Source organism: Lemur catta, chromosome 11 (genome assembly GCF_020740605.2).
Source record: "Lemur catta isolate mLemCat1 chromosome 11, mLemCat1.pri, whole genome shotgun sequence".
NCBI lineage: Eukaryota > Metazoa > Chordata > Mammalia > Primates > Lemuridae > Lemur > Lemur catta.
This window is the reverse complement of record NC_059138.1, coordinates 83,315,592-83,343,490: the sequence shown is the minus strand read 5'-3', so window position 1 is coordinate 83,343,490 and position 27,899 is coordinate 83,315,592. Positions and strand designations below refer to the sequence as shown.

Here is a 27,899-nt window from a genome sequence, read left to right as displayed (position 1 = left end):
AACCAAAAAAAAAAATGGTTTAATATGTCATCGGACTTCTATGAACTGAATTACTTGTAAAGAGAGAATTTTTAAAAAATAGAAATTTTTAAAAATTCTAATGTTCTGATACTGGATTTAGACAGCATTTTTATATATTCAACTTGTAGGGTTCACTGCCAATTTTGAATATTTCAATTCTCCTTAAGGTAATTAGATTTCTAGAGAAAGTGCTCTAGAGGAAGAAAGCCTTTATTTTATACCTTCATACCCCTGGTTGATTATTGATTTGATTTTTATTAATAGTTGGTTTTTTACTGTGGAAGTTCAAATTGCATAAAAGCTTTTTTTTTCCCCCCTTAACAATGAGAATTTTTTTTGAGGATGTTAGTGTTTCCCTATTGTATCTAGCTCTAAAACATTGGAAATTTATTAAAAGGATTTGTCCCTAGTCAAATGTAGTTGATGACATGAAACCAAGTAAACCATTCATCTTATTAAAATTCCTGGAGGTTGAGCTGAGGTCTTTCTCATAGGTGAAGCTGGGTAGGTTAAAGCCCGTCTCCACAGAGTGAGATTGTGAATTGTCTAGGAGTGCTCAACTGGTGGTGTTTTCCACCAGCTTAATTTGGGCTTTAAAAGATTTCTCACCTCTCCCCTTCATTGTATTTAGTGTCATTTTATTTTGTGAAAACAAAACAAAACTGGATATTAATAAAGAAATGGTATCCAGAAATGAAATTTTAAGTTCTGTATAAATAGTAACAATAGATAATGTAAGGATCTTTCTGTTAACCTCTAGAATTCATGTGACTCACATTTTTTAAAAGTAAAATTCAAGGCTTCAAGACAGTAATGGTGGTATATAAAATGTACTAATATGTGGAAGGTATTGATAAAACAGAATGAAAATGTTTAATCCATTGGTTTTAAACACACATGCAAAAAAAAATTCCTTGTACACAGATTTTAAATGATCAAGTAAAAAGAAAAGTGCAGTATTCTTGTTGGTATACAAGTCCAAATTTGGTTAACAGGATTTGCTCCATGGAACTTTACCCTACGGTAACAAAGTAACAGCAGTAACAAATTACTAAACAGTTTTTCAGGCAGAAATCTTTAATTGCTTTAATTTGTTATCCCCCAAAGTAATTTTTCCCCCTTTCAAATTCAAAACTCAGTAAGAATGATCATGGCATGACATTTATTTCCAGATAGTATTTAGAATTCTGTAGGATGGTTTAAAGGACTTGTCTTTAATTAAAAGTGCTATACACTTAGTAAAAATCCATGTTAGTTGAGGAATTGATTCTTTTTAAAGGAAAGCTGCAAATTTTTCTTGTATGGGTAAATGTCACTCTGTTCATATCTTCGCTTAGCTGCAAGTCAGGACTTGTACTATTCCACTAGGTTGTCATAGAAACGCAGTTAACTGTCAACTCAGACTGTTGATGGTTTTATTTGTAGGTTTGTAGGATTATTAACATTTAACAAAAATTATTGATTTACTTTTTATTAACACTGGGTTGTTTACTGTGGAAGTTCAAACTGCATGAAAGCCTTTTTTCCGTTTAAATCTTTTTTAATTGAAGTGAAACTCTATATTAAGTCTACCTGATTTTTTAAAATTTTTTTTTTATTTAAAATGTGATATAGAGTCTGCAGCAGCAGAATAACCTCCACGAATTGTATTTTTGAATCACTTTCTATTTTCTTTGTTTACAGCAAGGAGGAAAAAACCTTAAAAATTCACCTTTAGCCTGCTTTTAACTTAACATAAAAGATACCTGTCAGAAGAGTGTGAAATGGTACATCAAAGGCCTAATATTGGAGTTTTCATTTTATTTATGGTTTTTGAAACCTCGCATGGATGCTTCAGTGAACTGTGTTGTGAAAGTATTTATTTTTGTATATTTATGTGAGAGAAATTATTTAGTTTTCACTTATAAATAAGACAGGAAAACCTTATTTACAGTAACTTTATCTAATGGTCCGTGGATGAGTGCTTTTATGCAAAATAGTCAAGAGGCTAGAATTAACTTTTCACATTGGCTGCACATTTGATGTCCAGACTTGAGCAACATGTGGCATCTTATTATAAGACTAACACTCAGGATTCAATTTATATTTAACACATTTACTTCAGAATGCACACATCATCTGTGCCACATTTAATGTTAACTTTGTAATGATTTGTATTTCTTGCTTGTAGATACATAAGTAGAAGTGTTTATTTGTTGCTTTTTGTAATTTTCTCTTTTCAACTTTAGACTTGGTTGATAAGTTATTTCATGTTTTATATTAATATTAAAAACAGGTCAGTTTGGGGGTATAACAAAAGCTCCTTAGATTGGGTTGGTTATCATTAGCTACCTTTTTTGTGGAAATGTATAGGTCCTTTGGATAACTGTACTTATGCTTTCCTTTGGTTGCTATTAGTTTTTAAAGTTATTCTTGGAATGTTAATAGATATACTGTCTTTGTTTTTAATACTCTGTTACTCAATAAACAGCTAATAGCTTATGTATATTTGGGCAATTAAATTTAAGGCAACTTACCAGTAGACATGAAATACTATTGTTTTTTTTTAAAACTAGGTTTATTGCTCTTCAAGTTCTATTACTATTCTTGTAGCTAGCTGACCGGATGGCCCCAGTGACCCTTACCTTCTATTATTTATGCATTTGTGTTCATCCCTCACACACATGGTGGACCTGTATGATCAATAGAATATCGTAGAAAGGACAGTGTGCACCCTCTGAGGGTAGGTAATATTTAAAACATGGGGTTTCCGCTTTGCTCTCTCTTGGATCACTCACTCTGGGAAAAGCCACCTGCCATGTTCTGAGGATACTCAGGCAACTCTATGGAGGGGTCCATGAGTCAAGCACCTGAAGCCTTCTGCCAAAGGCCAGCTCCAACTTGCCAGCCATTTGACTGAGCCATCTTGAAAGCAGATAATCTAACCATAGTCAAGCCTTCTGATGGTTGCAGCCCTACCCGACATCTTATTTGCAACCCTGTGAGAGATCCTGAGGGAACCACCAGGCTAAGCCACTACTGAATTGCTTACCCACAGAAACTGTGCAAAATAATACATATTTATTGTTTTAAATTAAGAAGTTTTGGTAGCTGGGTGTGGTGGCATGTGCCTGTAGTCCCAGCAATTCAGAGAGGTAGAGGCCAGGAGTATTGCTTGAGTCCAGCCTGTGCAACATAGGCTGGACTATAAAAAATAATAATAAAATCCATAAGTTTTAGCATAATTTGTTACACAGCAATAGATTGCTAATGCACCTACTAAATACATTTTAAAACATTTCTTATTAATACATAGTTTATAGTTATTTTTAGGCAGAGAAGAAGCTTCTGTTGTGGTTTGTTGAGTCACTTTCATAGGGGATTGGGTAGTGTGTTATACAGGCATTGACTTTAGCACATTCATAACTGAATTTGAATTTTAGCTTCACCTCTACCCACTGTGCTTGAGGAAATTACTTAAAATTTCTCATCATCATTTTTTACTGAAAATCTGTAAAATGGGATAATTATATTTAGCTTTCCATGGTTTCCTCCCCCAGGATGAAATGAGATTATCTGATGTTTAGTCTTTACCTTCATGCTTGTTATGTTCCATCGTTTCCATATATTCACAAATTAGCCCCTTTCCTTGTGAAGATGCAGTCCTTTGCCCCAAAGATAAAGACTTCTATAAGCATTTGAATTCACAGTCTCTGCCTGGTGTGTCCTATCTATCTTATGATCAATAGGCAGAGCACTTGTTACTCTACAAGTCATTTTTCTTTCACTTAATTTACCTATTTTTTTTTTAATTATGAATCACCTGAGGTGTGATTATCTTCATTTTTATCTTGCCTGGGGTTGCAGAGCTTCTTGAATGTGTGGACTGATGTCTTAACAGTTTTGGAAAAGTTGTTAACTCTTTAAGTGTTGCTTCTATTCCTTCCCATTTTTCCTTATCATTCTGGAACTGTACTTAAAAGTATGTTAGACTTTTCGCTGTATTCTACATATCTCATACATTTTTTTCCCAGGCTTTTCATCCATTTTCCTTCTTTAGACTTCCCTTGGGATATTTTTTTAACCTGGTTTCCATTTCAGTAATCTTATTTTCTGCTTGGCCAACCTGCCGTTAAACCATCTATTGACTTGTTAATTTCAGTTTCATTTTTCAGTGTAAAAATTTCATTTGATTCTTTTTTACAGATTACAATTCTCTGTTGAAAATTTCTATATTTTCATCAATTTTCTCTACCTTTTTTTTTTTTTAACATATAGTCATAGTTATTTTGAAGCCCTTTTCTGCTAACTCCAATATCTAGGTCATGCATCTGTTTATTTTTGTGGTCTTTTTTTCATTTTGATTTTTGGTCATTTGATTCTGCATTATGGCGTACCTGGTAATTTTTTATTGAGTTTTCAGTATTGTAAATGAAAAATTGTAGAAGCCCCAGTAGCTTTCTTTCTCCAAAAACGAGTCACCCTTTTCCTTCACTAGACAGCTATGTTGGGGTTCCATACCTTAATAAAGGATTGAACTAAGTTGAAACTATTGAAGTTTTGGTAAGTTTTGTGTCTTCTAGGGACCAGGAGTTCCAACTAAGTCTGTGGTATTCACCAGTACGGAATTTCCTGATGGCTCCTGCCTGATCTCTCATTTTCTTCTCAGCACATCAGGGCAGCTGGTTTGCATTTTTGAGGCTTTCAGTTTATCTTTTTAGCCTCAGACCTTATGCAGCTTTGGAAACTGACAGTTGTCTTAACTGGGAAAAGTTGCTGTGTAACAGGCTCACTTCTCTGCCTCTGTCTTCCATGGGGATCTCCTCTCCACAAGTCTCTAATTTTGTCGCTCCATCCCCTCAAGCACCAAAAGGTTTGTGGCTTTTCCTACCCCCAGCAGTGACCATCTTCCCAGGAAGAGGTTGGGTTCTCAGCCTCTTGTCTTACACTCAGAATTAGCAAATGCCTCCAGGAAGAAGGTGGCTGTAGAATGCCAGCTCACATCTCTGCAGTTTCCCTTACCACCCTGGCATCTCAACCCTTCTAGTTCAGGTTGCTTCAGCAGCACTTAGACATCTTGGAGAGATGTATATTTCATCAAGCCTTTCTAGTTATTCGGGGTGGGAGCATTGATGTACCTCAAGCTACTCTGATGTTAGCTGGAATGTGAAGACTATACAATTAGTTATTTAATTTTAAACTATCAAGGGGATACAGACATTTATGTTACATGGATACACTCTATAATGCTGAAGTCAGGGCCTTTGGTGTGCCTGCCACCAGGACAATGTTCATTGTATCTAGTAGGTAAGTTTTTATCCCTCCTCCCCGTCCCTCCTCCCCTGTTCTTAGTTTCCAATGTCCTTTATGTCTTTTTGTGCCCATGGGCACCCATCATTTAGCTTCCATTTATTAGTGAGAACATGTGGTATTTGTTTTTCCATTCCTGAGATACTTTACTTAGGATAATGGTCTACAGTTCCATCCCAGTTGCTGCAAATGACATTATTTAATTTCTTTTTATGACTAATACTCTATGATATATGTATATATATATATATGCCACATTTTCTTTATCCACTCATGTATTGATAGGCACTTAGGTTGATTCCATATCCCTGCAATTGTGAATTGTGCTGCAATAAACATTCGAATGCAGGTGTCTTTTTGATAAAATGATTTCTTTTCTTTTGGGTAGATACTTAGTAGTAGAATTGCTACATCGATTGGTAGGTCTATTTTTAGCTCTTTGAAGAATCTCTATACTGTTTTCTATAGAGGTTGTACAAACATGCAGTTCCACCAACAGTATATAAACGTACCTTTTTCTCTGCATCCACGCCAGCATCTTGTTTTTTTTTTTTTTTACTTTCTAATTATGGCCATTCTGATAGGTATAAAGTGGTATCTCATTGTGGTTTTAGTTTGCATTTCCTTAATGATTAATGATGTTGAACATTTTTTTTTCATATCTGTTGGCCATTTGTCTATCTTCTTTTGGAAAAGTTCTGTTCCTGTCTTCTCACTTTTTTAACTTAATTAATTAATTTTTTTTTATTTCATCATCTTACGGGGGTACAAATGTTTAGGTTGCATATGTTGCTTTTGTCCCACCCAAGTCAGAGCTTCAAGACTGTCCATCCCTCAGACAGTGCGTACTGTACCCATTAGGTGTAAATATACCCATCCCCTTCTCCCCACTCCCACCTGCCTGACACCCAATGAATGCTGCTACTGTATGTACACATAAGTGTTCATCAGTTAATACCAATTTGATGGTGAGTACATGTGGTACTTGTTTTTCCATTCTTGTGATACTTAGTAGAATGGGCGCCAGCTCTATCCAGGATAATATAAGAGGTGCTAGATCACCATTGTTTTTTGTGGCAGAGTAGGCCTCCATGGTATACATATATCACATTTTGTTAATCCACTCATGTATTGATGGACACTTGGGTTGTTTCCACATCTTTGCAATTGTGAATTGTGCTGCTGTGAACATTGTAGTGCAGATGTCTTTTTTATAGAATGCCTTTTTTTCCTTTGGGTAGATGCCTAGTAATGGGATTGCTGGATCAAATGGTAGTTCTGCTATAGCTCTTTGAGATATCTCTATATTACTTTCCACGGAAGTTGTACTCATTTGCAGTCCTACCAGCAGTGTGTGAGTGTTCCTATCTCTCTGTATCCACACTAACATTTATTGTTTTGGGACTTTTTGATAAAAGCCGTTCTCACTGGAGTTAAGTGATATCTCATTATGGTTTTGATTTGCATTTCCCTTATGATTAAAGATGTTGAGCATTTTTTCATATGTTTCTTGGCCATTAGTCTGTCTTTTGAAAAGTTTCTGTTGATGTCCTTTGCCTACTTTTTAATGGGGTAGTTTGATTTTTTTCTTGCTGATTTTCCTGAGTTCTGTGTAGATTCTAGGTATCAGCCATTTATTGGATGTGTAGCGTGTGAATATTTTCTCCCATTCTGTAGGTTATCTGTTTGCCCTTGTGATAGTTTTCTTGGCTGTGCGGAAGCTTTTTAATTTGATCAGGTCTCATTTATTTATTTATTTTTGTTGCTGTGATTGCCTTTGGGGTCTTCTTCATAAATTCTTTCTCTAGGCCAATGTCTATAAGAGTTTTTCCAACAAGTTGTTTGATTTCTTTCTTGCTATTTCCAGTTCTTTGTAGGTTGTGGAAATCAGTCCTGTGTCTAATATATAGTTTGCAAATATTTTCTCCCATTCTTTAGGTTGTCTATTGACTCTGCTGATTATTTCCTTTGCTGTGCAGAAGCTTTTTGATTTAATTAAGTCCCATTTATTTCTTTTTGTTGTTGCTGTATTTGCCTTTGGGTCTTAGTCATAAATTGTTTGCCCAGGCCAATGTCTAGAAGAGTTTTACCTTCATTTTCTTAATTTTTATGGTCATGCATTATACTTATGTTTTTAATCCATCTTGAATTAATTTTTGTGAGTGTTGAGAGATAGGGGTCTTGTTTGATTCTTCTCTCATGCACCATGTATCGAATAGGGCATCTTTCCCCAGGGTATGGTTTTGTCTGCTTTGTCAAAGATCAGTTGATCCTAGCTACGTAGTTTTATTTCTGGGTTCTCTATTCTGTTTGATTAGTCTACGTGTCTACCTTTATACCAGCACCATGCTGTTTTGGTTACTATAGCCTTGTAGTATACTTTGAAATCAAGTAATGTGATGCTTTCAGATTTGTTCTTTTTGCTTAAGATTGCTTTAGCTATTTGGGCTCTTTTTTGGTTCCAAATGAAACTTGGGATTGTTTTTTCTAGATTTGTGAAATAAGACATTGGTATTTTGATGGGAATCACATTGAATCTGTAAATCACTTTGGGCAGAGTGGACATTTTAATGACGTTGATTCTACCAGTCCATGGGCATGAGATGTTTTTCCATCTGTTTGTGTCATCTGTAATTTCTTTCATCAGTAGTTTTCCTTGTAGAGATCTTTCACCTTCCTGGTTAAATATATTCCTAAGTATTTTGTTTTCTTCATAGCTATTGTAAATGGTTTTGAGTCCTTGATTTGACTCTCAGCTTAATTATTGTTAGTATATAGAAATGCTGCTGATTTGTGTACATAGATTTTGTAACCTGAGACTCTACTGAATTTATCAATTCTAGGAGTCTTTTGGTGGAATCCTTAGGGTTTTCTACATAAAAGATGATGTCATCAAAAGGTGATAGTTTGACCTCCTCTTTTCTGATTTGGATGCATCTTATTTCCTTCTTTTGCCTGATTACTCTGGCTAGGACCTCTGGTACTATGTTGAATAGTAATGGTGATAGTGGGCATCCTTGTCTTGTTCCAGTTCTTAGGGGGAATGCTTTCATCTTTTCCCAATTCAGTATGATGTTGGCTGTGAGTCTGTCATTTATGGCTTTTGTAGTTTTGAGATATGTTCTTTCTAGGCCTACTTTGTTGAGGGTTTTTATCATGAAAGGGTGATGGATTTTATTGAATGCTTTTTTGCATATATTGAGATGATCATGTGGTTTTTGTTTTTGCTTCTGTTTATGTGGTGAGTCACATTTTTTGATTTGAGTATGTTGAACCATCCTTGCATCTCTGTGATGAAACCCACTTGATCATGGTGAATTAACTTTTTGATGTGCTGCTGAATTTGATTTGCTATTATCTTGTTGAGGATTTTACATCAGTGTTCATGAGGAATATTGGTTTTTCATTTTCTTTTTTCATTGTGTCCTTTCCTGGCTTTGGTATCAAGTTGATACTGACAGTGTGCTCGTCTGCAAGGGCATAGGTCCTCTGGGGTGTGGACCTCTGCATGGTATCGTGCAGGTGGGGATATGTGTGCACGGTGTGTGTGTGTGTGTGAGGTCTTGTTCTTCTTGTCAGTGTGCTGGGCTGTGGTGGCTGGACGGCTGGATGGCTGGAGTTGTTTCCTCACGCAGGTCCTGTTGCGACTGCTACCAGGAGACCTCTGGAATGGCATTGGTGCCTGCTCCATTTGAACTTCATGGTTGGGGGGGGGGGGATGCTTGGCTCCTAGTCACTGGTGTGGGAGAACATCTGCTCTCCCTGCTCCCTTCCTGGCCTGGTAAGGGTCGATGTGGAGGCAGTTGCAGCACAGCCAAACTCTGTGTAGACTGGGTGCTCTGGACCCGAGAGTTCAGAGTGGTGTCAGCTGTGACAACCTGGGAACTGAGGCCAGCAGGTCCCTGCTGAGCCTGCTGTCTGATGCAACATCACTATACAGTCTCCAAACAGTTCCCTGATCAGTACAGAGGCCCATGGTGGTGGTGGAAGGCCCCCTCATGGTTCAAGTCGCAATGTCCTCATGGGGAATGTGGGGCCCTGGGGTTTTTTCCTTTATCCCTTCCCCATGTGTAGGTATCTCCCCAGGTACCTTCCTATCTTGGCCAGCGGATCTCCCTGTCCCTGTCTCCCTCACTCAGAGTGTCTCCCATGGCTTCTCTGGTGATTTACAGTGTTCTCTCCAAGAGGGTCCGTCTGTAGGTGGGAATTTACTTGCAACTCTTAATCCTCTCCTTGAGAGCAGTGTGTGTGGGCTGCTTCTAGTCCACCATCTTGGCCTTCCTTCCCCTGTGCACTTATTTTTGAAGGAAATGCCAATGAGTACATTATTTTTGTGAATTTCTATTTTGGCCAGATTCATGCCAGAACAGTTTTCAATATATGAACTTTTTTGTTTCTTATTACTTACTGATGTAAAATAAAATCTTATTCTTAATCATTATTGTAATAATTTTTATAACTATATTTGATTTATTAATTTATGGTCATTATAGTCAGTATTGATTACTAACCATATTCCGTAACTACAAGGAATAAGAATATTTTATGGAGCTGTACCAAACTGTAAGGTTGAACGTATAAAGTTAGTGATAATACAAGTCTGTGTCCTCCTGTTTTCAACTTTTGAATTTATTTTACTGGTGAAGTTGTAGCAGTTGATACACCCAGTTGCCAAAATGAAGCACAGAGATCTTAATCTCTAGCTATAGTTGTAGTAATTGACAGCCATTGAAGAAACCATTGCTCGTTCTCCCCTAAGAAGTGTGTTTAGAGTCTTTTAAAACAAATCCCTGACATCTGTCATTTTTCTCTGCTTTTTGTGCAGGAGGAAGAGAGTGAAGAGGAGCCCAAACTGAAGTATGAAAGGCTTTCCAATGGGGTAACGGAAATTCTTCAGAAAGATGCAGCTAGCTGCATGACAGTCCATGACAAGGTAAGGGAGCACTGCTAGAAGATTCTTCTGTAAGTCGTTTCTGGTGTAAGTTTGTTTGTACTTTGCAGTCCTGATGCTTTTATTGGTGGTTTTCTTACAGTGATTGTGTCTGCCTGCTATGATTCCCTTCTTCTTCCTTACTGACATAAAACAAAACAACAACCCCAAATATTTTGTATATGTATAAATACTCATGCAGACACATACAATACGCTCCGAGTGTATATTAAGTAGAATTTAGATAGTGATCGATGTGGAAGCTCAATCACCAAATTGCTCAAGTTACAAAGATTAGATTAGGAACATGTTAAGATTAGAAAGTGTGAAGCTCAGTGCTTTTATGAGGAAGAAGAGATTATATTACAGGTGTTAGGAATCAGTAGAAATGCCCTAAATTATTACTTCTATATTATATGAATGAATGTGTATGTTCCATATCTGAGTTCTTGCTATAACAAATTTCCCACCAACTTTCAAGTCCAGGCTAAGTACTGGGTAGTACCATTAGCCTATTCCTGGACCAGAACAGTCTGTGTTTTAGTCGGAATATTGAGGCCAGGGAGTGTCTTCTATCACTATCTTCCTCCCTGTGAGCCTATGTGAGTCTTAGTTCTTCCACAATAGGAGAACTCCCCACCTCTGACCCCTCTTCTGCGCTTATACCCTGTGTTACCAGCAGTGTTGCTCACCCTCCTGCCTGTCTTCTACCTCATTCCTTTTTACCTCAGATTTTGTTCCATTGTAAATAGATTCCTGTACTCGCTCAACACTTTAATAGTGTTTTTGCTCTCTCTTGTTTTGCCAGAAACCCCCTCCTTTGAGGTGCCTGCTATAACACCATCGACCCCTCCTCACTGCTGCCATCTCCCAACTTCTTGTCACTTTCCCTCATTCACTGATGGCTGGTTTTGCAGTTCTTCAACCTAATTTACTTCCAGTGACTTTCACTCCTTCCCTGTTTCATCTCCAAGGCCACATGCCGGATGGTGTCAGCACTTGGAACAGGAGGATCTCCAGCCTCCAGAATACTCTGTTGACCCTTTTAGCCTTCAAGCTTTTGTGTTCATTTTCCCACAAACCTTGTTCTGTGACTTTGTGGAGTCTTGATTTCCAATCCATTCTTTTTCTTTTTTCTGTGCCTGTGAAATGATTAATTATTCTAACTTTACCAGGCTCTGAATCCTCTTACATCTCTGCTTTCTACTGTGCCCCCCCAGCCAAACTCTCAACTCTGAATAGTGCTCTAATGCCCAGGGCAGCATACAGACTTATGTGCCTACGTAAATTTGTCACTGAAAATGATATTATTTATTTGTTTTTTCATCAGCTCCTTTAGTCCTCTGTCTCCCTTCTCAACCACTGTCCCTTCTTTCTCAGAGGATAGTGTCATTTTTATTTAGGAACACTGAAACCATCAGGCATGAGCCCCAGTTCCCTACCCCTTTCCCAACTCATCTGGATCCACACCCATCCTTACCCACAGGAGGATTTCTTCCTCCTGTTCAAGGACCTTTTTGTCCACTTTCTTCTTCACGTCATCTTATTCCCTCCCTTTTCTCCCAGAGGTATATGCTATGTCATGGAACATACCTAATGCTAGCCCCAGGTACCCACTAATCTACTTACTGTCTCTATAGATTTGCCTATTTGGGATATTTCATATAAATGCAATCATACGTTATTTAATCTCTGCGTCTGGCTTCTTTCACTTAGTGTCATGTTTTTGAGGTTCATCTGTGACATCGCATCTATTGGTACTTCATTCTTTTTATTACTGAATAGTATTCCATTGTATGGACACACCACATTTTGTCTGTCCATTCTGTTTATGGACACATTGCTGATTTTAAATTGTGAATCTCACCTTTCTTCTCAAAACTTACCATGACACTGTTCTCTTATTTTCTCGGTAGTGATACTCCCTTTCTGTTTCTTTCACTTACCTTTACATCCACCTTTCCCTTATGTGTTGGTTTTTCCAGGATTTGGGCCATCTGTCTACATTACTTCTTAATTTGTACTTTCTCTTGGTTTTAAATCTCATGATTTCTATGATCACCTCTGCAGTGACCCTCATCTGAATAGCATACTTATGTATCTAGGTGCCTCCTGAACATCTCGACCTTTATTGTTTTTTTTACTTGAACCTCAGCATGTCCATAATGAATTCATCTTGTTTTTCCTCTAAACTGGTATCTTTTTTTTGTTCTGTATTCCATTTCGTGGCATCACTATCTCGTTTGTCACCTAAGTCAAAGATGACTTCTCCCCTTCCACCCAGTCATTCCCTAAGTCCTGGTGATTTTCTTATCACCCTTGTTCTAGCTTAGATACCCATCTTCTCCTGCTGCACTTGGTGAATAGAGGGATCTCTTGTGCCTCTGATTTTCCCACTGTAAACCCGTCTGTCAGCAGGTTGCCAGAATGATCTGCTAGAAATACAGATTTTAAAACCTTTGTATGATTTTCATCATCTGCTAAAGTCTGGGCTCCTTAATATGGTATGTAAGGCCCACTAACATCTTCCTCCCTGTATATGAGGGGACTTCAAAAAGTTAATGGAAAAGTGGAATTAAAAGATAAAATTTAAAAAAATAAACTATATTTCTCAACATAAGCTCCATCAAGGTCAGGACACTTTTGTAAGTGAAGATACCAGCTACTTACGCCATCTCTAAAGAACTGAGGGTCCTGGGAGTTTAACTGTGTCATTCCAGGGTTTTTTACATTATTAGCTGAAGAAAAATTGGTACTCTTTTAAAGACTTTTTAAGATTAAGAAACAAGACCAGGCATGGTGGCTCACACCTGTAATCTTAGCATTCTGGGAGGCTGAGGCGGGAGGATCGCTTAAGCTCAGGAGTTTGAGACCAGCCTGAGCAAGAGCGAAACCCCGTCTCTACTAAAAACAGAAAAATTAGCTGGATGTGGCGGCGCATGCTTGTAGTTTCAGCTACTTGGGAGGCTGAGGCAGGAGGATCGCTTGAGCCCAAGAGTTGGAGGTTGTAGTGACCTACGATGATGCCATGGCATTCTAGCATGGGGCAACAAGAACAAGACTCTTGCCAAAAAAAATTAGGAAACAAAAAGGAGTGAGAAGTCACCAAATCAGGGCTATAAAGTGGATGCCTAATGATTTCCCACTACAACTCTCTCAAAATTGCCCTTGTCTCATGAGAGGAATTAGCAGGAACATTATTATGGTGAAGGACTCTCTGGTGAAGCTTTCCTGGGTGTTTTTCTGCTAAAGCTGTAGCTGACTTTCTCAAAACACTGTCATAATAACAGATTGCAAAATGCCTTGGGCATCCCCCAAAAAACTGGTGCCATGACCTTTGCTCTTGACTGGTCCACTTTTGCTTGGACTGCACCACTTCCATGCCTTAGTAGCCATTGCTTTGATTTTGCTTTTTCTTCATTATCATACTGATAAAGCCATGTTTCATCTCCTGTTACAATTCTTTGAAGAATTGCTTCTGGATCTTGATCCCACTTATTTAAAATTTCCCTTGAAAGCTCTTCTGTTGTCTGCAGCTGACCTGGGTGCAACGGTTTTTGCACCCATTGGATGGAAAGTTTGTTCAACTTTAATTTTTCAGTCTTATTTGTGTAAGTTGAACCAGCTGAGATGTCTGTGGTGTTGGCTATTGTTTCTGCTGTTAATCATCAGTCCTCTTCAATTAGGGGATGAAAAAGATGAATTTTTCCTTTACAAATTGATATGGATGGTCTGCTGCTATGGACTTCATCTTCAACATTGTCTCCTCTCTTCTTAAAATGAGTTATCTATTTGCAAACTGCTGATTTCTCTGGGGCATTGTCTCCACAAACATTTTGTAAAGATCAGTGATTTTACCATTCTTTTACTGAAGTGTCACCATAAATTTGGTGTTCTTGTTTCCATTTTAAGCAGAATTCATGTTGCTGTGATAGGGCCTTTTTTTAAAAACTGATCTTCTTCTTCTTAGTGCCTCAAACTAGATCTTGTTCAGACATGTTATAATGAGTTAGTATGAGTTTATTTTGGTGCAAAAACATTTTGAAATCTTTGCATAGTTTTTTCATAATATGCATTTTCTATGAAATTTTTGAAGACCCCTCTAAAATTGGTTTATCTCTTACCACTTTCTGCCATAAGTGTGGTGCTCTGGGAGCAACACTTGGCTGTTTTTACTCACAGCCCCCCGTAGATTGAATCCACTCCCATCCTGAGCCCTTTTCTTCTGTTAGTTTAAGCATTCATTATTTTTCCCTGGCACTAATGCACATATATACCATGAGCTAATCTATTTTCCTTTAGATTTGCTTTCACTCTAGTCCATTCGTAACACTTCTACTAAAGTGATCTTCCAGAAATTCCAATCTGATCATGCAATTCTCCTTCTTAGAATTTTTTATTTGCTTCCCAATGTCTTAATGATTTGGACCTACCCACCCTGCTTTCCTCTGCTGTCCTGCCTTTCATCTTTCCATAAATATTTGAATGCCTCTTCTTATTAGCTGACCTTTTCAAGCTCATCACCTATTTCTCCCCCTGGCCATGAATTAGATGCTTCATACATTATAAAACTGCTTATAATTTCTTGATTTTTTTTTTCTGCTTTTTATGTGACTCCATGAGCAAGTTGTATCCACTTACCACAAGCCCACCTTATCTGCCTCAGTGTCTATTTTCTACTTCCTCCTTCAAAGTTCAGCACAGTTGACACTTACTATGTTCCACAGGGTCTTAGAAACACTTCCATTTTAAGCATATTCATTGAATTTGATTGTGATTACTCAAGTTTTAATATCTATTTTCTCCATAATACCATAACCTTTTTAAGTCATGCTTGCTCTTTAAACATGTTATAGTACTTTTTGTCTATTGGTTGAGTGTACCACTAAGTGAATGAAATGGAGAACAAAGTTTGTCTGCCTAGAGGTCAAACTTTATTAACATCGTCCTTAAACCAGTGTGGCCAAAGAGCATGGTGGTTGCAAACAGTAGTCAATGCTAACTTTTAGATCATGCACTCTTCGTTGAGAGCCATGATTCTGATCCAGCTGAGAGTATTTCAGCTTTTAATCCTGGCCCTAACTTAGCTACTCATTGACTGTTTACAGGGAAGTCTCATCAATTCCCAAACTTATTTCCTCATGAGTAATTGAAGGCACACTGTTCTCTAATGCTTTGAATACTATATGACACTATGAGAAAGGTGGATGGTATTAGGTAGCTGACCAGATTTGAAATGTACTACTTCTTGTTTCTTTTGTGATGTCCAAAGGACTGCTTACCACCTCTTCTACTTGTTTATTTATAAAAAGCCCAATCTTTATGGACTTATACGTATAAGTTCCTTAAGTTGCTTACATATAATTCAGAGTAAAAGCAGGTGTGCTTAGTGGAGTCCAAAGGATGGGATGCTCAATCTGATAGTTTATAAAGTGAGTCAAGTTTCTGTAATTCAACATGAAAGGGACTAATGAAATTATACTTATTCTTTGTCCATCCTGGATTTTAAGTGCTTTGAGGTTAGAAAAAAAGAAACAAAAGTCAATAGCTACAGAAGCTCAAGACTTTTAATGGACTGGAAGGAGAGTAAAATTTGAAGCATTTGTGTTTATATTCTGTCACATTTGTGGCCAGTTTTGCATTTTTTGTTGTATTTCAAGTAGTCAAAAGCATTAGCAAATGAATATGTGACTTATCCATAATTTTAGTAGTTAAATAAATATGACCAGCTTATTAAACTTTTTTTGAAGAGCACATATTTATTTATAAAAGGAAGCAGCAATAATTAATCTAAATGATGAAATGTTTTCCTAAACAAAAGGTCGTAAAAACAAATCACTGAATTTCTTTTTCAAAAATATTCTAACATAACTGTAGTTTTAGGATAAAACTATAAAATCAGAATAATTATTTTATGTTTTCTATCTTAAATGTTAAATGAATAAAACTAGAAATTTGGAAAAAAAAATGAAGAGAAGGAATTAATATTTGGGTAAAGTTCCCTGTATAGAACCTCTAAAACTTCCATAAAATAAAATGTAATTAGAAGTTTAAAAATAGCCTTTGCAGAGGTGTCAGAGAATGACACAGTATTAAAGTATTTTAAGGATCCAATCTCCCTGGTTTCCTAACAAACTAAATACAGTATTTATGAGGAGAATCAATACTGTGAGATACTTGGGGTGCCGTGAGCTTTTAAGACCCATTCTTTTACCACAGATAGCCTTAGAATGGAGTATTGTTTGTTAGTTCATATCATGTGTGGTGTTTCTCTCTTTAAAGATTGTCAGAGTGTCACAGTAGTGATAAAATTACAACTGTTTGAATCCCCTATTTCTGATTAGAATGTTCTTTTGCTCTGGAGGAAACATTCCTATTTGGTTTAAATATTCAGACTAATTTCCCCCCAGAATTACCTCTTCCCCTTTCCCTTCCAGCGCCCAAGCATCCTCTTTTTACCAGGCTTGCTGTCCGCCCTGGATGACTAATCGTCATGGCACCTGGTGCATTCAGGCAGGCCTGTGCAGCGGAATCGTCATACCTAGTTATGTCTGCACACCTGATGTTTTATTAACCAGTATTGATTTTTTTACCCTGGGGACTTTTTTCTTCCTGAAAAAAGGCAACCTTGCAGGAGTGAAAGGCATTGCAGGGGATGAATTTCTAATGAACCCCTTCTTTCCCTTTTTGTGACTCCTCTTTAATGTAGCTTCATATTTTAAGTGCCTGAACTGAAATTTCATTTTAAGCAATTCCATTTTGATAAATCCTTTTAAATCTTGACTTTCTGTAAGGTTATTTTTTAAAGATTGTGCTGCTTGACTGAAACGCTTAGTAGTGCCTGTAAATTTGAGCATTTCATTAGGGGTTGCATTGAAGCATGTTCACATGCAGTGAAATACAGAGAATTTTGGACTATTTGAGTAATGCTTAAAGAAATAAAAAGGAGGAAAACTCTCATGTCATATTTTAGGTAGTCCTAAAGTTTCTTCTGGTTTGCTTAGGATTAGTGCAAAGAATTAAAGAGTAAGAGTTGTGAACTAGTTTTATATCATAAAATGAATTTGTAGCTCAAGTTATTTTATGACAGAAAAGGATTTTTTTTGCATTAGAATATAAACATTTACACTCAGTATTATGCATTAACTTTTATAGAGGCATATTAAAACTAACTGATAGCATAATATATCTGAGTTTTTTGGTACCTCAATATGGCATGGATTTTTCAATCTAAAAAATATTTTGTTGTTTGTGTGCGTGTGTGCAATTTAAGTGATAGCACAGATTTACACATTTGCCATAAATTAGGGGGAGTTTCTTAATCATTCCTTTCTGACTTTGAGTTCAACTGTAGGTTGGTCGTGCTCTCGCGGCTGCATTTTTAATTTACTGCCTCAGTCCATCAAGCATTGTGTACAGACTGCATACACACCATTAGTTGTCAGTAGATGAGGGTCCTCATGAGTCATTCTGACAGCTAGCTTGCACTATCACAATAAAATAGGGCCTGTTCTATTATTTCCCTGAAGCTGGAAACAAGCCTTCTCCAAGGAATGCATATCTTCCGAGACATTGCAGATCATTTATATATTAAGCATCTTGACTTTCAAAATGGTTTAATTACTAATTGTGTATTAATAGTACATTAATCTACCTCTTTGTTTTTCTTACAGTTTTTGGCACTGGGCACACATTATGGCAAGGTTTATTTACTTGATGTCCAAGGGAACATCACTCAGAAGTTTGATGTAGTAAGTATATGGTATAAAATAATGTATGGCTAAACTTCATGCTAAGAATATGTGCTTTAGAATATTTGTTTTAACAGTTTGTTTTGACAGTATAGAGAGGATCTTTATCAATTAAATCAGTGCTAAGGGTATAAATCTGAACTTCATGGTATATTCTAAAAATTGTAAAGGTGACTTATAAATAAAGGTCTAAATATATACAATATATATTTTGACTGGGTATCTTTTATATATTTAATATAAATTCTATGTAAAAATCCATTTTTATAAATCTGTTTAATTATAATTCTTTAGTTAATTATAATCATCCATTCGACTTTAAATTGAGCATTTAGAATACTCTTATGTGTTTTTTTTTACATTGTAACAATGTAAAATATCTAGGTAAACTATTATTAAAAGAAAAAATACTGCTTTGTTAGTGAATAATGGTGCTAATTTATACTCTGGGAGTTTGTGGCATCCTAAAGCATGAACCCCTCATTTGGTGACTAATGTCAGTTGTAAGTACATGCCCTGTCATCTTACTGAGATCAATCTTATTGATCACCTTACTGGATCAGCTTATCTCTTCTAAATACGTAAAGTTAAAATATTTTATGTGAATGTTTGGATGCTTGGACTCTTGGGATTATATTGATTGAAAGCAAAGAATCAGGCTTTTTATGTTTTTAATTGTGATTTGGAATCATTGAGGATAAAAGAACTGTTGAATTTGAAGCTTGATTTTGGTGTTTAAGGTCTACCTTAAAAGTATCAAGAGCTTCCATGGTTGTGTGAGTATGAACATTTAGGGTTAAAAAGGTGATTATGTTGGGGGACAGATACTACTTTTTTGAAGAAACTGTGAGCACTTATTGAAAGATCCATCATAAGGTATTTGTGTAGTTTATAAAGGAGACCATAGTTTCTGAAGCTGAAAGGAAAAGGGATGCCTTGTTTTACTTAAAAGAAATGGAACCACCGACTGATGACAGACTCTTTGGAGCAGCCCAGAAAGGGCAGTGTGTGCTCTAATCATACTGCTACATCAGGCAAATTGTGGCTTCTTGTTTTGCTTTAGCATCCCTTTCAGGCAAGCAAGATAAACTTTTGACCCTCCCTCATTTACCTTCTGGACACTGGACATGCATCTTGATGACCTAAGAATTTGGGCTTTCAGTTGCCATCCATTAAAATGTATTAGCTGGTGCTGGGCTGGGGCTCTTTTTTGTTGAGTTATGCGTGCCTCCTCACCTTTAGAAAAGAGTTTGCCTGTGTGGTCTTTTAAATTTCTAGCTCCAGTTTAATGATTCTCTGATACTCTACTTCTAAGTAAGTCTTTTTAATATTGTACAGAAATGGCAGTGCTTGCTTGCTAAGGTGCATGGGCATATACCATTGGTTCCATTAACCAAAAGTCAGTCCTTGTATCTACTCTGTATAAGCCTTCAGTTATATCTTCTCTGATGTCAGTTTTATGTCAAGTATATCCTACATCCATCCTCATTCAGGTAATTTATGGTATCACCCATAAATTTGCCCAAATCTTTCTTCAGTTCTTTTTCAGTCCTGCCTACATGACATCTTTGAAAATTAAGCTCTCTATAGCTTTGTGCATTTTTTTCCGCAGGGGTGGGGTGGGGAGGAGATGGTTTGGTGCTATTTTTGTGTATTTACCCAAGCAGTTGATAGTCTGCTGTTGACAAGTTTTTCATAAGGCCATGATCATCATCATATTAGGTATATGGCGTTCAAATGACAAGTTTCAGATTTTCATTATATTTTGAGAGAAGTCTTAATCTAATGTTCTCACCTCTCAGATTGTTCTTTTATTTTTCTGTTTCTGATGATGCGGTTGCTTTGTAGGGGTCTGTATCATTCCTCTTGAAAAGGGATTCTTTTCAATTCCAAAAACATTGTTCTGACTTGGATTTGCTAATTTTCTTTGAGTGCAATGGTTGCCATGGTTAGTCAAGAGCTTTTCTCTTTATTAGAAACACAGTGAGAGAAACAAACGTTAAAAAATTAAAAAAATTAATGAACATCCCTGACTTTAGTTCTTACTTCTAGGTAATTAATTTAAACAAATTAAAATTAAATAAAATCATAATACCTTACATTTACATAACACTTTTTATTTTCTCATGAAATATCTTTTTAACCCATTCATTGTATTTATAGTTTTGATTCTGGTAATAAAAGTCATGAAGCAGTAGTTTCTAATCCTTACTGATTGGTAGGAGTTGTTTGGCAGAGTATGAGAACATCAAGGAATCATTCTTTTAAAAAGATTTCCCAGGTGATTCTGGTATTTGAGTTGGGATGGAATCATTATACTAGAGGGTGTCTAACTTTGCTTTCAATATATGTGATGTAAAATAAGAAATAAGTCATTCTGCATGTTACAAAAGATATTTCTTTTCCCTTTAATATTTCAGAAGAAATGCTACTAGGCAGAATCTACTAAAGCTAAGCATATGCCTGCCTAATGACCTAGCAGTTGCACTCCCCACTACATACTCAAGAAAAATGCATGCAATGCATATGTCTACAAAAATCATATAGATGTTAATTATAGCTTAATTCATAAGAGCCTCAAACTGGAAACAACTTAGATGTCCAATGAATAGATAAATAAATTGTGGTACATTCCTAGTACTTAATAAGAACAAACTATCAATACATCCAACAACATAGATGAATTTCACAGAGTTAATGTTCAGCCGAAGAAGCCAGACACAAATGTGTACATATGTATGATAACTTTTATATGATGATCAAGAAAAGGTAAAGCGAAACTATGGTAATAGAGTCAAGTAATGATTTGACCTGGGAGGGAGCACAGGGGAATCTTCTGGAGTGCTGAAAATATCCCGTCTTTGATGATTTCCCAGGTGTATGCACATGTAAAAATCACTAAACTGTGTATTTGAGATTTATCCACTTGACAACTGTATGAGTTATACCTCAGTATAACTTGTACATACTTGCACAAACACCTACATATGTGTATGTGTCTTTAGTTGATCTTGAACAAAGCTCAAACTATACTTGTCTGCTACTCACTTCTAAATACCAAGAAATTTCCTACATTGGTGTCTTGTTCAGAGATCTTTATGTAAATGAATCATGCCATGAAAATTATTCTGATGGCTATATATTCTTCTGTGGTTAGATTAAAATGTTAATAGGATTCTGTGTCATACTATTGTCTATGTCTGTGATTGTTCTGTTAATCAAGAATGACAGCTGCTCAGGTGATACTTTATTGTGCATGTTGATACTCAGATTTCAGTATATTTTAAGGACTATTCAGCATACATGTTAATTAAAATGCTTTAACCACAAATTGTTTTTTGAGTTTACTTCTAGATATAGCTTTGTGTTAACTCAAACCTAATGGATAAAGTTCAATTTTACTTAACTCACAGAATAAAATAACATAAGACTTAAAAAGTCCTTAGGGGATCTCAGATTCTTTTTAAATTCTCACATGGTATTTTTGCTCATATGATGCCATGATTCATAGTATAGTCATGTGTCGCTAAACAGAGGTACATTCTGAGAAGCACTTCATTAGGTGATTTTGTCATTTTGCGGATGTTACAGAGTGTACTTACACAAACTTAGGCAGTAGAGCCTACCTAGCCCATCTAGGCTATGTGGTATAACCTACTGCTCTGGGGCTACAAACCTTTACATCATGTTTCTGTACTGAATACCATAGGCAATTGTAACACAGTGGCAAGTATTTGTGTATTTAAACATATCTAAACACACAAAAGGTACAATAAAATATGGTATAAAAGATAAAATAATGGTGAGCCTATATAGGGGATTTACCATGAATGGATCTTGCAGGACTGGAAGTTGCTCTGGGTGAGTCAGTGAGTGAGTGGTGAGTGAATGTGAAGGCCCAGGACACTGCTGTATACTACTGTGGGCTTTATAAACACTGTATAGTTAGGCTACACTAGATTTATATTAAAAATTTTTCTTCTTCACTTCTCTACAGTAGCTTACTGTAACTTTCTTTACTTTATGAACTTTTTAATTTTTTTAATTTTTCAAGTTTTTTTAATAACACAGCTTAAACACATTGCACAACTATGCAAAAATATATTTTCTTTCTTTATATCATCATTCAATAAGCTTTTTTCTATTTGTAGTTTTTTTTTACTTTAAAAATTTTTTTATTAAAAACTAAAGTTTAAACACACAGTAGCCTAGGCCTACAGAGGGTCAAGACCATCAACATCATTGTCTTCCACCTCCATATCTTGTCCCACTGGAAGGTCTTCAGGGGCAATAACATGCACGGAGCTGTCATCTCCTATGATAACAGTGCCTTCTTCTAGTATAGCTTCTGAAAGACCTACGTGAGGCTGTTTTACAGGTAACTATTTTTTATAAGTAGGAGTACACTCTAAAATAACGATAAAAAATGTAGTTTAGTAAATACATAAACCAGTAACATAGACATTTATCGTCATTATCAAGTATTATGTACTGTACATAATTGTATGTCCAATACTTTTATATGACTGGCAGCACAATAGTTTTATTTGTACCACCATTCACCACAAACACATAAATAATGTTTTGTGTTGCTATGTCACAATGGTGACAACATCACTAGGCAAAAGGAATTTTTCAGCTTCATTGTAATCTTATGGGACCACCGTGGTGTATGGGTACATGTGGTCCCTCCTTGACTGAAAAGTTGCTGTGCGGCATATGACTGTAGGTACTTTCTCCTTGATGGCCTCCACTTTCTTTAAGCAGATTAATTTAAAACTCACTAATTAAGAGTACTTACTTTGAAGCGATTATCAAATTATCGTGCCATCTGTCTGTTGAATATTTTGGAGCATTATGCCATATGTTTTAAATATTTATTCCTTTAAGTATGCTAGTGGGAAAGCAAAGAACTCCACTGATAAACATAAATTTCTACTGTTTACCTTTGTTTTTCTTTCTTTACTAGAAATAGAAAATAGTGAAGCTTTGTTGTGAGGTGCTATGACAGGAGATGTTAGATAAATACTTATAAAATAGATGATTACAAAAGGAAAGGGATAAACAAATAAAACAGGAGCATTTTGAGGTAAAGGTGGTGTTCTGGGAAAAATTCTCAAACTGTTTTTCCCCTCTTCTCCCACCGCAGCAGTCAACACAGAAGATTTCTGTGGGGGTTTTCTCTACATACCACGCAGCGGACACCAGTGGGGCATCCTCTGTTTCAGTTCCAACCCTGTCTACCTGGAGGTAGCATCAGGTCCCACAAGTTGAGGGCTCAGTCCCCAAGACTGACTCCTCCTTCCTACCAGTCCCAAGTCCAGGTTTCCAGAACTTCTGACCAACTGGCTTCAAATTGGGGTTCCCTCTCTGCATTTGATTAATTTGCTAGAGCAGCTCACAAAACTCAGGGAAACATTTACTTATGTTTATTGGTTTATTACAAAGGTATCTCAAAGGATACAAACAAGGAGCCAGGTAAAGAGATATACAGGGGGAGGTCTAGAAGGGTCCAGAGCGAGCTCAGGAGTTTCTGTCCCCATGGAGTTGGAGTGTTGCATCCTTCTAGCACATGGATGAGTTCTTCTTCACCTTCCTGTCTGCCTCCACACGTTTAGCTCTTTGGAAGCCCTCCAAACCCAGCCCTCTTGGGCCTTTGTGGACAACCATGTAGTCAGGGTATGGGGCAGGACTGTCTCTGGAATTAGGGTCTTATGACCCACAATCAGAAAGGTGGGAGAAGATTAGAATCCAGCCTTCTGATAGGGCAGGAGATCAGAGAGATTGTTTTCTGAGGCCTCACATACCCAACATTATAACAAAAGACTTTAGCAAGGGCTATGGGAGTTATGAGCTAGGAAAACCAATATGTATATCATAACACCACAGGTGGATTGAGGAATCTCCTTGAACTCCAGATAGCAGAATCTATTGGTATTTCTATTCCTTTTTTAGATTTGAGATTAAACTGACAGACTCTATTCCTTAGTTGCTTACTCACACTGTAGTATTTTAACACTCCCTAATAGTTCTCTCTGTTTCTGGTCCCCCCCACCCCCAGTATAACTATCATATCTCTGAGAACATTCCATGGCTCCTCATTACTTCCCAGATAAAATCCTAACTCTTTAGCTGAGCATTCCAGGTCCTGTTCATGTGACTGAAACCTACCTTTCCAATCTTAGTTTTAGTTTCTTCTCTCTCTAGTCATGTTGACCCACTCACCACCTTCTGAATATTGCCTTTGGCATACTTGTTTCTAAGCCTTTAATCACATTTTTTCTCCCCAGAATGCACTTTTTCCATTAAGCTCCATTCTTTCTAGGAAGTCCTTCTGCTGGATTGTTGTCCTGAGGTGTTTCTGTCCTCAGAACTCCTGCGTTACTACTGTTTCCAGTGGTCTCGCATAGTGGCAGTTCCAGCTTTGCATTCACATTTACAGTCTTGGAGGGCAGGGCCCATCTCTCTTGCTATTCTCCCTTCTTCCTCCCCTCCCCCCTTTTCTCTGTGGCCATTTGGTACCCAATAAACATATATTGGCTGAAATATCATTTTGAAACATACCCATGGAACTGGTGATTTTTCTGGCATTATCTTTCAGGAGGGCCTCTAGGAGCCAGATCTCTGTTCTCCTGTGTATTATTCAACCTTCAGTTTCCATTGGATTTATAATTAGCAATTTTTATATTAAGATCTGCTGTAGAGTGAATTGTTCCCCTCCTAATTCATATGTTGAAACTCTAACCCCCAGTGTGGTGATATTTGGAAATATGGCCTTTGTGGGGGTAATTAAATTTAGGTGAGGCCATGAGAAGGGGTCCTCAGATTAGTGCCCTTATAGGAAGAGACACCAGAGAACTCACCCCAAATCCACCATGTGAGGAGACAGTGAGAAGGCTTCTGTCTGCAAGCCAGGAAGAGAGCCCTCGCCAGAACCCGACCACGCTGGCACCCTGGTCTAGGACTTCCAGCCTCTAAAACTTTGAGAATTTAAATTTCTGTTGTTTAAAGCACCTAGTCTATGGTATTTTGTTATGGGTGTCCAAGTTGACTAATATAAAATCTGAGCTTTAAATTCTACTTCCAGAAAGTAACGCTTTTATTCAGCAATACTTAAGTTTTTAATATATACTCAGACCTTTCCTAGTTGCTGTAGGAAATTTATAAAGTCATCAAAATTTAGAAGCTGAGGAAACTTCAAAAGATCAGTACAGATATAAAAGGTGCCAAGTAAGGCAGTCTGAGGGAAACTGGGCTTGAGCTGTTCTGGTTATGTGTTCCTTGCCCACCCATTCATCTGCCCTCCTCTCGTGGTACATTCAAGTCCTCCCTCAGGTAGGCAGACAGTCTTATTAGATCACTTCCCTCACTTCCCTAACTTAAGTTTAAAAGGATATTTTTGTGACTGGTTCCTCATCTGTGAATGATCATGGTTTCATTTTTCTCTAAGGACTTTGGGATTTAACTATCTTGTAGACTGCACTCCTGACCTTTTGTTGCTTTTTTTTTTTTGGCTTAGAAGAATTTATTTCTAATATAAAGCTCCTCTTTTCTCTTTCCTTTGTGTTGATATTATAAATGTTGTTTGGAAGATCAATCATCTTCATGTTTCAGCAAAAGAAATGCTCATCTTCCTTCTCTTCTCTCTCTTTGCTAATATAATCCTGAAAATATAGTGTTCCTTGAAGCTTCTTAAATTGCATATTTAGTATTCACAAACACCTCTTTTATCCTTTATGTGGCTTAACCATCTCCTTCTTTGTGTCACCTCTACTTCTTGAACTTGTACGTTTGTTAAGATTATTTGCCTCAGTATCATTTTTCCCATAGAATGCTAACTTCCTGAGGGCAGTTTCGTTGTATAATTTATCTCTGTATCCTCAGTGCTTAGTATAAAAGCTGGCAAATTGACAGATGTAAAAGATTGATAGTAGTTGGCTTAACTAATACAAAGTTCCAAATCTGAAAAGTTCCGTATATCTAGACTTTTCTAGATAATCAGAGTTTTATATCTTCCTTTCCTACATCAGGATTATTGTGTGTATGTTATGGGGAAATGTATGGACATGACTGCTTCTTTGGGGGTAATACAGATACCATACATTCTTTTTTTTTTTTTTTTTTTTTTTTTTTTTTGAGACAGTCTCGCTTTGTTGCCCGGGCTAGAGTGAGTGCCATGGCGTCAGCCTCGTTCACAGCAACCTCAAACTCCTGGGCTCAAGCGATCCTACTGCCTCAGCCTCCCAAGTAGCTGGGACTACAGGCATGCGCCACCATGCCCAGCTAATTTTTTCTATATAGATTTTTAGCTGTCCAAATCATTTCTTTCTATTTTTTTTGGTAGAGACGGGGTCTCACTCTTGCTCAGGCTGGTCTCGAACTCCTGACCTTGAGCGATCCACCACTCTCGGCCTCCCAGAGTGCTAGGATTACAGGCGTGAGCCACCACGCCCGGCCCATACATTCTTTATTCCCCTGAAAAGCCCAGCTATTTTGGGCTTACTCATGTGGCCAGTGTGATGTTAGGATGACTGTTCATTGAAGGAATCTTTGGAGCAGATCTAAAAACTTAAGCTATGTATCCTTGAACGAAGAAATCCTTTTCTATTATTAGTCTAATGGTACTTGCTTGTCAACCTGAAGCAAATACCATCTGTAGTGTGCTGTTTTAGATGTGGCATCATTAATTGGGAAGCAGGGCATGTATCTTTTGATATGATCAAAATGGTACATTGTTGGTGCAAATGTGCCAGTGCCTGTAATACTTGTCTAAGACTGATTGACAGGTCTCAGATTCTGTGTGTTTAAAGAACCTGTTTTCTATATTTGGACTCAGTATTTTGAGTGATAAGAGATGTGTCAAACGAGTTGAGAATTACTTAAATGGAAATCATTCTAACTTCTGATAAATGATGCCAAGGAAAGTCATATTTCCAATTTTCTGCATTAAAGTATAATCTCAAGTTTGTGGATTAAGTGTTTATAGGTAGCTTGATCACTTTGGTGGCATCTATGCACCAAAATGGCTAAGAAAACATATTCAGAGTTAAGGCTGCTTCTCTCATTTAAAGTGTCATACTTACAGAATGTTGTAATATATGATGCTTTAGTGGTAACTGCATTTGGGCAAATATCTCTTAAATAGCTAAAATTGAAAATATGTCTTCATTGAATAAAATTACCCTGGACTCCACATATTTCAAAGTCAGGGTTGAAGTAATTTTAACTTTTTGGAACATAACTCTGAACTGGGTAGTAGCCTGGGGCTTACCTGTCTGAAGCCTGTGGATTTTATTCTGCAGTAGGGGATCCCCTCAGTGCTGGTGGTTCTTTCTTTGGGGCTCAGGTGCTTGCAAAGTAAGAGCTTTAAAAGGATTATGAGCAAGGTGGAGACTCAGAGGAGAGTCTCCCATTTTTGCAAGTGGGAGATGGGGAACCCAGAGAAAGTGATATTTACAGTGAATCTTGACAGATGAATGCACATTTTTCAGATTGTTAGAGCAGAGCCAGACAGAGTGATGCGTTCTTCTTATGAAACAGGGCATCACCAAAGGGGAGGAACATTTACCTTAGACTTTTTAAGCTACATATATACGTTTTGTTTATCCTCTAGTAACTTGAGAATAGGGGACTGGAGAGGAAAGAATTGATGGTGAGATGCAATGAGAAAGACTTATTTGGCAGCTTTGGCCAAAGGACCAGAGTTGGAAAAGAATGAAGTGTTTTCAGGGGAGTGTCTTTGTGGTGACTGACTTTGGAGCTCAGAGTGTTAGGGCACTAAATGAAACCAGAAGGATGATGGTAAATCAGATGTCATGGACCAGAAGGCATGGACTTTATATATAGATAAGGTATGAATATCTGTGCATATAGTTTAACAAATAATTTATACCTTAAATTTGTTTTGT

At 37.1% G+C, this 27,899-nt stretch overlaps 1 protein-coding gene across 2 annotated transcripts in view; it reads left to right on the top strand.

The window, feature by feature from the left end:
* Nucleotides 1–27,899, top strand: part of VPS41 (VPS41 subunit of HOPS complex) — a 191,186-nt gene that overhangs the window by 25,417 nt on the left and 137,870 nt on the right. For both annotated transcript variants that reach the window (XM_045565358.1, XM_045565357.1), the window contains 2 exons: nucleotides 10,136–10,243; nucleotides 17,914–17,991. In XM_045565358.1, coding sequence (XP_045421314.1) covers nucleotides 10,226–10,243; nucleotides 17,914–17,991 — 96 coding nt within the window. In that variant the 5' untranslated portion in view covers nucleotides 10,136–10,225. The remainder of the gene's footprint in view (nucleotides 1–10,135; nucleotides 10,244–17,913; nucleotides 17,992–27,899) is intronic.